Source organism: Anticarsia gemmatalis, chromosome 2, assembly GCF_050436995.1.
Source record: "Anticarsia gemmatalis isolate Benzon Research Colony breed Stoneville strain chromosome 2, ilAntGemm2 primary, whole genome shotgun sequence".
NCBI lineage: Eukaryota > Metazoa > Arthropoda > Insecta > Lepidoptera > Erebidae > Anticarsia > Anticarsia gemmatalis.
The window spans coordinates 1,808,659-1,824,617 of record NC_134746.1 but is presented as its reverse complement, the minus strand read 5'-3'; the positions used below and the strand labels follow the sequence as shown (position 1 = coordinate 1,824,617).

The following is a 15,959-nucleotide window of genomic DNA, read 5'->3' as shown; positions in this document are numbered from 1 at the left end:
CGTAATGAGTTTTTATCTCGAGTGTACTTCTACTGTACAAATTGCGAAGACAGCAATATTCAAGAGCTAATTAAACATTAATGTATTTTTCAATATTTTTTTATTGCATACTATGAGAATTGAAATCGTTTTTATGAGATTAAATTATATGAATTTAATACTTATTATATACTTAAGTATGAATTTCGTCATAAAAATTATTTTTATCGTCATAATATTATAATTTGTAAATAATTTAAAATAAATACACCAATAGCATAAAAATATTGAAATTAGATTTTGTTCTTGAAGTTCATTTTATGCTTTAGTTTGGAATACTTAATTAGGTAGATTCTTTTGAAAAGTACCTCCTGCAAAATAGGTATGAAAAAAGCTGAAATTAATTATTATATTAAAAAGAAGTTTGGAAGGAATAGTAGCATTCGGTTGTTTGTTATCTACTATATAAAAATAAGTCGGGTTTTCCTTCCTGACGCTATAACTCCAGAACGCACGAACCGATTTCCACGGTTTTGGATTCGTTGGAAAGGTCTCGAGCTCCGCGAGGTTTATAGCAAAGAAAATTCAGGAAAAAATTCAACAGAAAGGCGAAAAAACAGAGAAAATCATTTTTCTCATACAGCGCCATCTCTGATACATAGCATGTACTACATACCAATATTTGTATCGTATTTCTTTTAATATTTTTATTTGACAGCTACTCATTGTAGATGGTGCCGGTGCGTGATATATTGTTTGACAGAGAATTTCATGTGAAAAAACGGTATTGTGTTCAAAAAAGTAAAAAATATAAGTTATTCGTTTCCTAACATTTTAATTGGAAACCAACAAATCAATTACGTGTATTGTGCAGATTTTTATTCGATTTCAACAGCAGGCATTTTGTCTTTAAGGTGGTAAGTTAAACTGTGTAAATTATGTGGATCGTGCATTTGAGGTTAAATTCACTACTCTGTCCATAGTCCAAAATGCCTAGAGGACGACGTGCGAACATCGGCCGCCGCACAAGACATGCAAGCCAGCAACAAGTGTATTCACAGAACTTAAGCGAAGTAAGACAAAATATAATAAGAGAAAATGCCCGATTAAGACAGCGCGTGAGCACACGAAGATCATTGGCATCATACAATCGCTTGGCATTCCAATATGATCCCACTGCGAACTACAGTAATGATGAAAATTTAGATATTGGACCAATGACGACTGTATGCCGATATTGTAATGCGTTAAAGTTTAAAAGAGAAACGGCTGGATTGTGTTGCGCAAGTGGAAAAGTCAAACTGGATCCATTACTTACACCACCACAGCCACTGAAACAATTGTTCGATGGAAGTGATCACGATTCCTACCATTTTCTTCAACACATCCTTGAATACAATAACTGCTTTCGCATGACTTCCTTTGGAGCTAATATCATTCGAGAAGGCGGCTTTATGCCGACTTGCAAGGTAAAAGATACAACACACAGAACCAATCACTCACACTAACAAAATGAATTGCAACAATAAAAACTACATATACACCAAACACTACACCATCACACGATCAGAAGTTACACCGTATTCTTCAACAAATGATTGTTTGCAATTACAGATACAAGGACAAATATATCATTTGCATGGTTCAATGGTGCCATCACCGGATGAGCCGCATCAATTTCTGCAAATATATTTTATTTCGTCGATGGTGGATCAGCTGAATGTGCGTTGCAATATACAGGGAACACAACAGTTAAAGAGACGAATTATAGAACAGTTGCAAGCATTTTTTCACGCTAATAACGCTGTGGTTAATATGTTCAAAACAGCATTGGAACAAATGCCATCGGATACGCACAAATTTGTCATAAGAGCGGATTGTACCCCAACAGGTGAACACGTGCGAAGATTCAATGCACCCACCGTTAATGATGTTGCTGCAATTATTGTTGGCGATCCAACTAAATCGCGAGACATTGTCGTTCAGCGAAGAAGCAATATCATGCATCGTGTAAACGAGACACATCGTTTGTACGATGCGTTACAATATCCAATCATTTATTGGCAAGGGCAAGACGGATACGACATCACGTTGAAGATGGTCGATCCAATTACAGGTAAAATATTCACACACTAATTATATTGCTATTATTGGTTTCTATTAACAATTCATTTAATTTTGCATTTTCAGGTGTATCAACGAATAAAAATCTAAGCGCAATGAATTACTATGCGTATCGTTTGATGATTCGTACACATGAGGAGAATGTCATTCTGAAGTGCCGTCGGCTATTCCAGCAATTCGCTGTCGACATGTATGTCAAAGTCGAGACCGAACGTTTAGCGTTCATCCGATACAATCAGGCAAAGCTACGATCTGAGGACTATATACACTTGCGTGATGCTATTCATTCAGATGGCGATGTTCAGAATGTTGGACGTCTGACGATTCTTCCATCATCATATATCGGAAGCCCACGCCACATGCACGAATACGCTCAAGACGCTATGACGTACGTGCGAAATTATGGAACTCCGGATTTGTTTATTACGTTCACTTGCAATCCGAAGTGGATGGAAATTGAACGTGAGATGGAACCGGGACAAAAACCGCAAGATCGCCATGACATAATCGCCAGAGTATTTCAGCAAAAACTCAAGGTTATGATGGATGTGCTTACTAAGTATCGAGTTTTTGGTGACACACGTTGTTATATGTACTCGGTGGAATGGCAGAAGCGTGGACTACCGCATGCTCATATCCTAATTTGGTTGCTGAACAAATTACATTCAAATGAAGTGGATGACATCATATCAGCTGAAATTCCTGATCCAGTCACTGATCCCCATCTACACGACATTGTGACGACGCAGATGGTGCATGGACCGTGCGGTGCTTTGAATCCATTATCGCCTTGCATGGCTGATGGAAAGTGCACAAAACGATATCCGCGACCGTTAGTTGCTGAAACAGTCACAGGGCACGATGGATATCCAGTTTATCGTCGGCGTTCAAAAGAAGATAATGGTCGAACTATTAAAGTCAAAGTTCAAAATCAAGAGATTGAGATCGGAAATGAATTCATTGTACCATATTGCCCGCTGCTATCACGAATTTTCGAAACACATGCAAACGTTGAGAGTTGTCATTCGGCCAAATCAATCAAATATTTGTGCAAGTACGTCACAAAAGGCAGCGACATGGCTGTGTTTGGTATTGCGTCGGAAAATGCGAATGACGAAATCAGCAACTTCCAAATGGGCAGATACGTCAGTACTAATGAAGCACTGTGGCGATTATTGTCATTTCAAATTCATGAAAGATATCCCACAGTTGTACATTTAGCAGTGCATTTGGAAAATGGCCAAAGAGTTTACTTCACTGAGGCTAATGCCGCACAACGAGCTGAGAGACCACCATCGACAACATTGACTAGCTTCTTTTCAATGTGTGAAACAGATCCATTCGCAGCGACGCTGATGTACGTTGAAATGCCCAAGTATTACACTTGGAATCAATCAACAAAGAAATTCCAACGTCGCAAACAAGGCACCCCAGTTCCAGATTGGCCACAGGTGTTTTCCTCTGATGCACTAGGTCGTATGTATACTGTTCATCCTAGAAATGATGAATGTTTTTATTTGCGACTGCTGTTGGTAAATGTACGTGGACCAAAATCATTTGCGCATTTGAAAACTGTGAATGGCCACCAATGCCAAACATATCGAGAAGCATGTCAACTATTGGGTTTGCTGGAGAACGATTCTCATTGGGATTTAACACTTGCCGATTCAGTTGTTTCATCAAATGCGTACCAAATACGAACGCTGTTCGCAATTATCATCACCACATGTTTTCCTTCACAACCAATGCAGTTATGGAACAAATACAAAGACGACATATGTGAAGATATCTTGCATCGTTTGCGCATTCAAACGAATAATCCTGACATGCAAATAACCGATGAAATCTACAATGAAGGATTGATTCTGATTGAGGATCAATGCTTGACTATTGCAAACAAGCTACTGATTGAAGTAGGAATGATTGCGCCAAATCGATCGATGCACGATGCATTCAACCAAGAATTAAATCGAGAGCTGCAATACAATGTTGATACATTTCAGGAATTTGTTCAAAATAATGTGCCGTTACTGAATGAACAGCAAAAACAAGTATACGAAACATTAATACAAGCGGTGGACAATAATACTGGTGGTCTATTCTTCCTGGACGCACCTGGAGGGACAGGGAAAACATTTGTCATTTCATTGATTTTGGCCACTATTCGATCAAGATGTGACATAGCTTTGGCGTTAGCATCATCTGGAATTGCGGCGACTCTTCTAGATGGCGGTCGTACTGCACATTCTGCGCTTAAGTTGCCACTCAATTTAAACACAATTGATACTCCAACATGCAATATTTCCCGATCCAGTGCAATGGCAAAATTGTTGATGCAATGCAAGCTCATTGTTTGGGATGAGTGCACAATGGCACATAAGAAATCACTTGAAGCACTTAACTTGACACTGAAGGATCTTCGGCGAAATAACAACATCTTTGGCGGCTTGATGATATTGTTGGCAGGCGATTTCAGGCAGACTTTGCCAGTAATTCCCCGTGGAACGCCTGCAGATGAATTGAATGCTTGCCTGAAGGCATCACCTTTATGGAATAACGTAAAAACATTATCGCTAACCATTAATATGAGAGTTCAACTTCAAAATGATCAAAGTGCTGCACAATTTTCCAAACAATTGTTAGCTGTTGGAAATGGAAAAGTCCCAGTTGATGCGACATCTGGATTAATTACTCTTACCAACGACTTTTGTCGATTTGTAGACTCTCAATTAGCTCTTATTGAAAATGTTTTTCCAAACATTAGTGAGAATTATCAGAATTATGCTTGGTTAAGTGAACGAGCAATTCTTGCCGCAAAGAATAATGATGTACACGCACTGAATTTCACCATTCAATCAAAAATAGCAGGCGATTTGGTGACATACAAATCCGTTGATTCTATAACAAATCTCGATGAAGTAGTAAATTATCCGACGGAGTTTTTGAACTCTCTGGAGTTACCAGGATTTCCACCACATAACTTGCAACTCAAAGTTGGTACAGTTATTATGATATTGCGTAATTTGAATCCACCGCGACTTTGCAACGGTACTCGACTTGCGGTAAAAAGACTTATGTCGAATTTGATTGAGGCAACCATCATTAACGGAAAGTACGCAGGTGAAAATGTATGTATTCCTCGAATACCAATGATTCCGACCGATCTTCCGTTTGACTTCAAACGATTACAATTTCCAGTTCGCCTTGCGTTCGCAATGACAATTAACAAGTCGCAAGGCCAATCGCTTAGTGTTTGCGGGATAAATTTAGAGAATCATTGTTTTTCACATGGACAGTTATACGTTGCGTGTTCACGAGTTGGTAAACCATCCGCTTTGTTTGTGTTAACGTCAGACCAAAAAACAAAAAATGTGGTTTACCAAAGAGCACTTCAATGAATCTTCGAATAATTTGCGGACACGTATAACGCTTCGATTCAGTATTTACTTTGGATTCACTTTCATATACTTAGAGAAGTTCAACTAAATGACACTTCATTTTTGTATTCAAAATGAATTCATTACTGTTGTGAAATGCAATATTTTTTTCCTTTTCAAATATAAAACATAAAAAAATGTTTCTTCATCTCTTAATCACAAAACGAAATGTTACATAAAACGAAGCCATTTGGTGGCGAAACGGAGTTCGCCGGGTTTGCTAGTAAAGTTATAAAAAACTGTGTCATCAAATTTTATCATATTTGATAACCTCAAGGCTTTATAAAACCCATGAACCCTTACTATAAATATAATCATTGTACAATCGTTCTAGAATCTCGAACAATTACATACAAATCAGCAAACAAACATATTACTATGCGGGCTCCATCATTCTCCATCGATAAAGGATTACATGAAATATTACGACACACATACGGGTAAACTGCGAACGATCGAGATGATGATGCATTTAAGTTTCACGATATTTTGTAATCTAGATTTTAAACATGTTTATTTTCATTTTTGTTTGAAACCGCCAGCTCAATTCAGATTTTATAAACATCGCGATGGAAGTTTGAAAAAGATAAAAATAATATGAAAAAATTTAAATGTATTGTCAATCGAAAGCATGAGGCACCACAACATTGAGCGTAGAAAACACTACAACTCTAGTTACGAAAACATTAATTTTTTTGAAAATTACTTTCCCCTATCACCACCTGAATTGCATAATAATAGAGTGCCAGTGACAATTAGGTTATAAGATAATGTATAAATATTTAGATAATAACTGTACATAACCTACAGTCGGTTACACATCTACTTCAACGTTAATTGCTTACTATAATCAATCACAAACATTATTACGACACGAAACGTTCGAGATCGTTGGTTGACAGTCAGAACAATGGTGTTTTAGCTATAACTCTAAAGTATTCCAAACAATAATATTATTAGCCACACTGCTTTATAGTTCATGACCTAATCTTTAAATATTTTGTTATAGAAATAAAGATATTTTGACAGTGGGGTTTGAGTCCATTTTTACCAAGCAGTGTGTAACCAACTACAAAAGCGAAATATTGTTTGGATAGATGTATGACAGCCTGTTTTTCTTACGTGTAAAAACGAATAGGTACATAGATTATGATAAAGTTTGGCACAGAGGTAGTTGTCACCCGAAAAATCTTTCCTCATGGGCGAAATTGATGTTAGAAGCTAGTAATTATACTAATGGTTTCAATTTTACCATTCAAATGAATAATATTGGTACGAAATACTTAAGTATAAATATGAATACTGAACATGTTATCATCGCTCATGGTAATCACTAAAATAATAGGAAATTATTAAAGACCGGTCACAATACATTCAATTTTGAAAGAACTATTTTTGAATTATACAATATAAGACTTCTGTTGGAGTCAAATTAACGGCTTATTAGCGCAGGAAACGGACATGATGTCTATAAATCAAGACGTGAAAGGCATAGGCATAATCTTTCTAAAATAAAGAACGTAATGCTTACCTTTTACATTGCGAACCTACAACCCCTCGCGGAATCTTCTGTCTGGAATGAAAGAGAAATGACACCAGCTAAGACACAAAACCATGGAGTCTTTGATTATAAAAATGGTTGATTACCAAATTCTCGACATCAATTTTCTGTCAAAATCTAAACCAAGCTCATTTCAAATATCTAACCGAGATATCACAATAAACCATCCTTTATATCAAGCCCATCGTACCATTATCTAATGTGTGAGGCAATACAAAAGTGATGCCGTGCATACTAACATGTCAGTCAGTGTTGAAGACAGTTGCGGTACGGCCGCGTGACTTAAACTATTTATTTTTATATTTATTTTATTTACGATGAAGTGGTTTATAATTTTTTGTGCTATTTGTATGGTTAGTGCAAATATGATTGAAGATGAAGAACTTGAGACCGAAAAGGGAGAAGAGCGCGCGAGAGATAAAGGTGAACATTTGAAAATTTTATTTGAAATCGATTTTTTTTTAGACTGTCTCTGTGGTTTACGCTGAATTACATATTATTATGACTGTTGATCGCAAGGTTTTTGGTTTGAATCTTGTGTCGGCCTAACTGCTATTAGTCTCCTCCAATTTTAGGATATCTTGAACAATAAATAGCCCGTAGTTTGGTAACGTGCTCGATATACGTGAGTAGGCTCGCTCCCTATTACATGCGACTGTTTTTTGTAAGATTGCGAATATCATCTCTACCTACACTTTTGGGTAAAGCGGGCGTAAAAATATAAATAAGAGAAGTTTTATTCAATTTTAGTATTTAGCCTGTAATTTTGTAAAGGGACCTCATATACCAAGCAGTTAGAAAGCAATGAATTCAAATTATTTATTGACGTCTTTCTGCAATATATAATTTGCAATCTCTCTTTTTTCCATATAAATCAGTTCAGTGGTTTAACTGAGAAAGCGTAACAGACGGACGTAATAATATTTTATAGACAGTTAGTCTCGTTTCCATAAATAATGTGTTGTTAAGTATTCTGTATTTGATATAAAATGTAATCATCACAATTATTGCCAATATTACATTCTCATAGAAATAAATTATCTTCTGTAGATCATCGAAATGTATGTATGCGCAGAACTTTTTAAAAACAAAACTAAATTGAATAAGGTTTTTGTGAATGCTTGTGACTGTCGAAACAAGGTTTATATAGGATCGATGGGATCAGAAATCCCATAGGAATAGAATCAACGAATTAACCGACTTCGCCTTTCGCTAGTTTAAAAAAACAATGTTTACTTATCCTTTTCAGCTTTAGCACTTAGTCACGTATTTTAAGATTATATAGACTTAGTCGCTATTCTAGGAATCAAGGAAAATTGATATAGCCGGGATTATACTTATGTTAAGAAAATATTACATGGACACCTTTATCTATTTTTTTTATTAAAGAGTGACCGTATATAGCAACAAACAAGGAAAATGTAAAAATATTATAACAGCACAGATGTGTAGCGCAATCGTGTATAATATGTACCGTCGAGTATCGAGAGATTGACATTTAAAATGTAGTGCCAAAGTAGTTCTTATGGAGCCCGGTAGAGGCGCTAAACAGAGTTTCGTGTAAAATTTCTCGTTAGTTAGCAGGTTATCGGTAGTCGATAGTAGTAGAGAATCGAGCTAGTGATCTATTGTTTAACCTATAAGGCTTTAACATAATTATGTTATGACTAGGAACTGCATAAACGTTAGCTCATATTATTGGTAAATAAATACACCTGTCTGTTTGTATTTGTAAGGCCTGATTGTATTGTTAGAATTATGATTGTACTGCATAAATAGTGTTTCCGTGAGGCCATCTAAATATTGTTGATATGGTTATTATTTTAATATTTCCTGGGTAGGAATTAATATATTATATTTTACGGTCTAATACATTGTTCCGAACAGAAATCAAACCAAATACACTTCTAATACTATGGTCATAGTGGCCACTATAACAAATGTTTAAGGCTGCTGTATTTAGTTAGGTTTCAGAATTTGACATCATATGTTTTTAGAGATTGATATTGATCTTTCATGTATTGGAACTTTGATATATTTTGTTTTTTTTTATAGTTTTCAAACATTAATAAACAACTACTATTACCTACAATGCTTTTTTAAATCTCGTTCTCATTTAAATTGCCATATCTCACGTACAATCTCTCTGCAACAAAGTTTTAAAAAACCTCTGTAACCTTCAAAAGTTCATCAATGCATAAAACAATAACCAAATGATCAAGTACAATCAATCAGCCAGTCAATATTTCAATCTTTGAATTGATCATCATTGACAATGCTCATTGCGTTAGTCTAAACAATGGACGAATCATGAGTCAATTGTTTCTTAGATAATGATAGTTCGTTTCTCAATAGTAGGTATGCTCTTGGAATCCTAAGAGCGTTAAGCGATTTTGAACCTTATTTAAACGGAATAGTGTTAGCTCTGGGTTTAAAAATGTATGCACTTTTTAGAAAAAAATTGCAATCAAATAAAATATTTAAACCCCTTAGGAGTTACTTATTATTATTATGTTTTTCGTTGCCACTATAACAAAAAATTCAAGAAAAGATATTAGTTACCATAGAATAATATTGTTTTTTTTTCATATTTTTTATATTATGGTGGTTCGAAATTCTTCGTGCGCGAGTTGGACTCGCACTTGGCCGGTTTTTTACCATCTTTAAACAGAATCTGACTTTAATCTTACAATAATTCTCTCTTTCCAGCCCTGAGAGAGATAGACTCAGTCTTCCAAGAGCCAGGCTGTTCAAGAAAAGGAGGCATGTGTGTGATCGGAGTCGATTGTCCAGAAGGAAGACTTGCTAATGAAAGAGGATTGTGTACAGCACAGAAGAAACGAAAAGTTGAATGCTGTTATGGAAGTAAGTTGAATGAATTTTATTGTATTTGAATATTTTTTTTTCTTTTTCCATTAAAAAGAAGTGTTAAAAGAATAAAAAGCGTCTATTAGCTACCAGTTCTTAATTTACTTACTAAAGGAAGAAGTAAACTTATAGTATAAGGCTATATACTTATAGTATACGGTGACCCTATCGCGCATTTTTAGGAGCGCGGGAGCGTCCAAGTTTACGAAGACGACTGCTCAGGGTGATGAACAAGGACCATCTTACAATACATATTGATAGTAAATTGGTAACGAATTTACTAGATCGGACCAGTGTTAGACTAAAACAATATTTGTTAGCGCAGATTACTGTAGCAATAATAAAACTGACGTAAAGCCGAAAGCAGCGATGTCTTTAAAGAAAAACACTTTATTCAGCAATAGCCAACAGTGGAGGAAATAGATAGAAACATTTTAAGACTCTGTGCAATTGAAATACTAATAAAAATAGTATCTGAAAACATTTTAAGCCAAGTTTTTCCTCATACAACTGCATTAACTAAACAAAGTATGTGCAATAAAATATATAAAATAAAGATTTTTGTTCTTATAAAGAAGTAAGTAACAGGAAAATGCAGTGGTTTCATGAATGTTTATTTTTTCCTTATCTAGTAGGATTTTGTAGTCCATTTTAGAAGTATTTCATGGCTTAGAAGAACAATTGGTTTTGTTAGTTATTTTAGGATGGAACTAAAGTTACGTGTTTTTTTTTTATTTGTAGCACGTTCTTTGAGTTAGTTACTAACTTGCGATGTATACATTGTAAGATAGGTATCGTTTGTAATACTTTCATGAATATGATTTCATGCTACAGGAATATTGACGAGTAGGTAGATCATCTTCTTCTCTGGTAGATCTCGTCTGGTAGATTAATGTTAAATATGACCATCTAACGCTAAAACTATTACATATTGATATCAATATAAAATTTATTACTTTAGGGAACTACTTTAAAGTAAATACAACCAATCAAAAGTCTGGCATATAAGAACGATTTCGGGAACAAGTTCATGCTTTAAATAATCCTTTATTAACCAAGTTAAGGTTGCTAGGAATGCATCAAGAGGTCGTGGGTTCGATTTTCATTCATTGGTGCGATCACATCCATTTGTGCGATCAACGAATAGTCGTTTCGGGTCTGGTTGTACGTTGTCCGTTGTTTGTAAAAAAAAACCTCTCAGTATTTAGGTGTGCCCAATCTTATGTTTGATTTTTTATTTGCAGTTTCAATAAAAGAGACCCGTTGCCAGAAGCGTGGTGGAGAATGCCTCCCAGGTCGGACTCCGTGCACATCTCGCCTCATATACCCTGGAGCCACTGACTGTCCAAACGAAACCACCTGCTGTATCCTTGTTGGTTAAATAAATAAGTTAATGTAAGAAACAAACGTAGTTCTATGTTGAATAAAGTTTATAAGTATTTGTTATTTATTCTGTGTTTTATTTTTAACCTGTGGTCCTGTTTAATGTGAATGAAGCAAGAGAGATTTTGTAAGGATCGTAACAAGTAGCGGTCTTTGATCTTCACCACTATAGGAACATACCATGATTATGTTTGTTTTTCTTGCCTGGGCTATGGCAGTGCTCGTATTTAATCTAATCAAATGAAATTGAATTACAGATTTTACAACAGTGTTGATTTATGCAGCTAAATGACTACTAATATCACAGTTACTTATTGTTTAAGCCTTGGCAACGACTTCAAACGTATCATTAGGTAGCACATTTCAATAATAGTATTTTTTAAAGGTAGTAAAAACTTGCTAAACTACTTACTAAAGCACGCATGAGCATGACAAATGTTTTAATTAAATCTTTATTATTTTATTTTTCTCACTTGGACATTGGTTTTTTCAATTTTATATTCACGTATAAACACGTTAGCCAATGCACTGCAGACAAAAAATATGATATTATTTCAGTCAAAAATACTCTCAAAAAGTGTCTCGTTTCATACATCCTTGTTACTTATACAACTCAAATCAAAATCTAAAATATGTAAATTCAGTTTATAATCTTCGAATGTTGCCAGGGGAATGATAATACCGTTGTAATTTCTTTGAGCACATTAAAAAGTTTGCAAGAGGAGACACTCTAAGAATTCGATGGTGTTTTTGACTAGTCTTCGCACACGGATGTGCTTCAAGTGCTCTTTAGTTTATAAAATAAGCAATTATGGCGCTGACTGCCTAATGTCGGGTTTTGAGTTCAATTCCCAGGTCAGGCGAAGTCTTTTATAATTTACATTAGAATATCCTCATAAGCAGACGGGAGTTTGATAACATGCCAGGTATATGGACATTCGGTTACACCCTTAAATATATAAAATAAATGTAAGACAAATTTAGAAGGTGTATGTTGTACACATTTACATTTACCTTCACGTATAAAGGCGTAATATCATAAAAAAACTATTTTGATTCCTATAAAGTCCACATTTGACTTTAAAGCACCAAATGCATAACGATCTAATTTCACACGAACATAAATATACGAGTTCATTCATTATCTTATGGTCGTTCGTAGTTTTGGCCAAATTTCACCATATTATGTTATCTCCGTCCGTACACATTTCCTATCCTAGTTTCTTAGTTCGTTGACCTCTAAATTGTAGTGCACTAAATGAGATACGATTTCTTCGTATGCCAACATAGAATAAAGTGTTGATAAAGTCGTAAAAGTAATAATTTAGTATATATGCTCAAGTTTTGGACATCTCTAACTTGTAAAAATATTATACTGACGATGATAACGTGTAAAATAAAAATAAAAATATAATGACTACCTCCGTGGCGCGGTGGATAGTGCCTGAAACTGCCGATCATGAAGTCCCGGGTTCTATTCCTAGGTCCGGCAAAATACTACTACTTTTCAATAGTCCAATTTCCCCGTATTTTGTGGGACTAACATTGTAAATGAGGAAATACAAGTGTATTTTATATACCTGTACCTAAACCTTGGGGTATAAACAGGTGTGATATTATGTATGCACACAATATAAAATGTAAAAAAAAAATTGGAAGTGACGAGCAAACAGACAGTCTGATACACATTTCCTATATAGCTGACAGTCACCCTCGCTTCACTGTGGTTGTAAGGAAATGCAAGAAAATACGCAATGATTGGTCCCCCTGACCTACTTGGAGAAATTGCTGATAAATGCTTTTATTCTTGCCATAAGTAGTAGTTTATGCGACAGTTGATATGACTGAGATACTTAGAACTAACGAAGCCGGGTAGTAGTAATATAATGACTGAACTGTTCATTGAGTTTAATTTTCATTTGGTTTGATTGAATTTGTAGTTTGAAAAAGTCATTTCCAATACAAAAACTAGTCTTGTTGTGTGTTGTACCAAGGCGGAAATAAATCTTAATGTGTTACATTAATATCTCCAGAGGTACATTTACAGACATACAAACATCGGATATAAAGTACAACCAAACTTGAAAATAAAATTACGTCTGGGCTACAGAAATGTTTGTTTACTGTAGGAAACCAATCTTTCTGAAGCTTCTATGTTGCGGTAGCGGAGTCTTAACCACCATAGCCACGATGTCATCAGCGTCATCAAATACCGTTATTTTATAAATTACTTATAATTACAATTTGTTTGCTTTATTTGTATTAAAAGTATGTTTTAAAGATTTAAAATAAAATAACAATAAAATAAAGTAATTTATAAAGCTGACCTCTCAATAAAGCAATAATAAAATACTCAAATAAAATATTTCAATGTTGCAACAAAACGTTAATACCATCATAATTCCGTTGGAACTATTAAAAACTTTGTCCCATTTCATTCTGCCGAGAATGTCCCGGATAAAATTTAATTTCAAACTTACATTACGGTTTTACGGTTTATTTTTCATATTTCAATGTTGAGTTTTTTAAAACGTGAGAATTGGTTTAATTTAACATTTTTCGATGTTAATAAGATTTTTGTTTCTCGTAGTTTTACTCGGATAAATTCGGTTTTAGTTGTTGTAAGATGGATTTTACAAGCTGTTACTTTTAGTATTTGGGGTTCTTTCATTTAGATAGCTAACCAATAAATTTTCAACTAAAAAGGTTTTAATGCGGAAGTGGGATTTGATTATAATTTTGAAAGGTATTGACTAATAACTATCTCCGTGATTCAACCGCCAATAAGTGGCATTTAACAACATATTATATTGTATATTGCAATGGGCTCGCCCTTAATACATGGCTCAAAAATTATTAATAGCATTCCAAGTAACTCAACATAGCTCTTTGGAGAGAGTTTTCGACTTGGTCCTTTCGAAAGATGCCAAACTATCGCAAGCAATTAAAATCGTAATTTTCTTTCCGAATTAAAAATTCTGTATATTGCAAATACTCGTACTTTATTAAAAAGACTACCTTGCAACAATACGTTCATTGAAAAAAACCTTAAAAAAATATGTTTCACAGTAACCGCTTTTAGTTTTAAAGCTCTTTAATTAAATTCTAGTGGGATGCCGCGTATTCCTGAGGTTTTGGAAACGAGTTATTAAGAGAAATTAGTTTGTTCAAAAATTTAGGTATTTATTTGTGGGAAACTGGAATTACAGGTAACTGTTTATTGTGTTTGTGTGGAAAGTTAAATTCAGTTGCAATTAATGTGTTTTGGTTGATTTCACATATCACCGATTAATTAGTTTTTTCCATGCAATGTATCGGTTGGTTTCATTTATCGTCAGATATATGTTGACAAGTCTAACAAAAAGATACAATAATTGATGAAATGTTTTAATATAATCGGCGGTGCTGTATGTTAAACTGTATGGATGTGAATGAAACAAACGAAGTTTGTAAGGAACATAGCAAGTGGCGTTCTTTGATCTCTGCCTAGCCCTATAGAAAAAAGGTGTCGTTTTATGTAATATTTATAGTATACGTGGCTGCAGGTTCAGTTTACGTGAGAGTCAGGAAAAATACCTTATGGCTTGTTCAATGGCTGTAGGAATGTTCTCAATCGTAATAGTAGCTCGAAGTAAAGTTATTCCAGTATTTGGTTAAGATTTCACTCTTAGTTCTAACAAAACCTGATGTCTTTAAAATTATTAAAAAAAAGTTCTTCAAGAGTACTTATGGCAAAAGGTTCGCCTCCTATTACATGGGACTAAAATTGACACTAGCGGGACATGTTTATTTAATATTACATCTGCCTCCACCTTCAGGTATAATAGATGTGATATTACGTTTGTATGTTTAAGAGTTATTTTTATCGGAACCTCAAAAACTTAATTGTTTGTTACAAACCACTAATGTATAAATAAAATTAATTCGCGTCACGGGTCAGGTGTTACGCCATTAATTTATTCTCTGCGGATGTAATTATTACAGTACATCATTGATGCCGTTGTAAATTATGATATTTTAATTTATATCATTGTTTTGTTTGATAATTGTGTTCTGATTTCTATAATTTATATGGAAGTAAATGTAGTAGGTCTAAAAAGGTACCACTTTTTAAAATAATTTAGGACCGTAATACAATTTGGAGATAAAAAAAGCAGAACCTACGTCATGTACCTTATACAGTAATTTCGGCTTTAACAATGAGGGGGATAAGATAAAGAGTAACTATTTGCTTTTTCTTCACATACTCGAATCAAGAATTACATATTTAATTTTATAATAATCTCGAGCAAGCTTTTATGTTGTGTCAAATTGCAATCATAAAAGCATACATACCCGTGTAATATTAGTCTGATGAGCAATAACCATATTGATTATAAGTGATCGTTTTGTAAGCGCACCTACATAAATTATATTAATAACTAGCTGATCCGCGCAACTTCGCTTACGTCACATAAGAGAAAATGGGTCATATTTTTTGTAATATTTTTTACTGGTACTCTGCTCCTGTTGGTCTTAGCGTGATGTTATATAGCCTATAGCCTTCCTCAATAAATAGGCTATCCAATAGTAAAAGAATCAGCAGTAGTTCCTGAGATTAGCGCGTT

At 34.5% G+C, this 15,959-nt stretch overlaps 2 protein-coding genes across 2 annotated transcripts; both read left to right on the top strand.

The window, feature by feature from the left end:
* The first annotated feature begins 443 nt into the window (after positions 1–443).
* Positions 444–2,317, top strand: LOC142977990 (uncharacterized). Its single transcript, XM_076122192.1, has 2 exons — positions 444–1,448; positions 1,594–2,317. Exons 1-2 carry the CDS (start codon positions 969–971, stop codon positions 2,113–2,115), a joined length of 1,002 nt encoding a protein of 333 aa, XP_075978307.1. The 5' UTR covers positions 444–968; the 3' UTR covers positions 2,116–2,317.
* Positions 2,318–7,341: 5,024 nt separating this feature from the next.
* Positions 7,342–11,419, top strand: LOC142977985 (U-scoloptoxin(19)-Tl1a-like). Its single transcript, XM_076122177.1, has 3 exons — positions 7,342–7,524; positions 9,811–9,966; positions 11,214–11,419. Exons 1-3 carry the CDS (start codon positions 7,419–7,421, stop codon positions 11,348–11,350), a joined length of 399 nt encoding a protein of 132 aa, XP_075978292.1. The 5' UTR covers positions 7,342–7,418; the 3' UTR covers positions 11,351–11,419.
* Positions 11,420–15,959: the final 4,540 nt, after the last annotated feature.

Bases quoted from the DNA above. Each gene is read 5' to 3' on its own strand.
- LOC142977985 (XM_076122177.1), top strand. From the start codon at position 7,419: ATGAAGTGGTTTATAATTTTTTGTGCTATTTGTATGGTTAGTGCAAAT. The intron at 7,525-9,810 runs GTGAACATTTGA...CTCTCTTTCCAG, and splicing joins AGAGCGCGCGAGAGATAAAG to CCCTGAGAGAGATAGACTCA. The intron at 9,967-11,213 runs GTAAGTTGAATG...TTTTATTTGCAG, and splicing joins AGTTGAATGCTGTTATGGAA to TTTCAATAAAAGAGACCCGT.
- LOC142977990 (XM_076122192.1), top strand. From the start codon at position 969: ATGCCTAGAGGACGACGTGCGAACATCGGCCGCCGCACAAGACATGCA. The intron at 1,449-1,593 runs GTAAAAGATACA...TTGCAATTACAG, and splicing joins GCTTTATGCCGACTTGCAAG to ATACAAGGACAAATATATCA.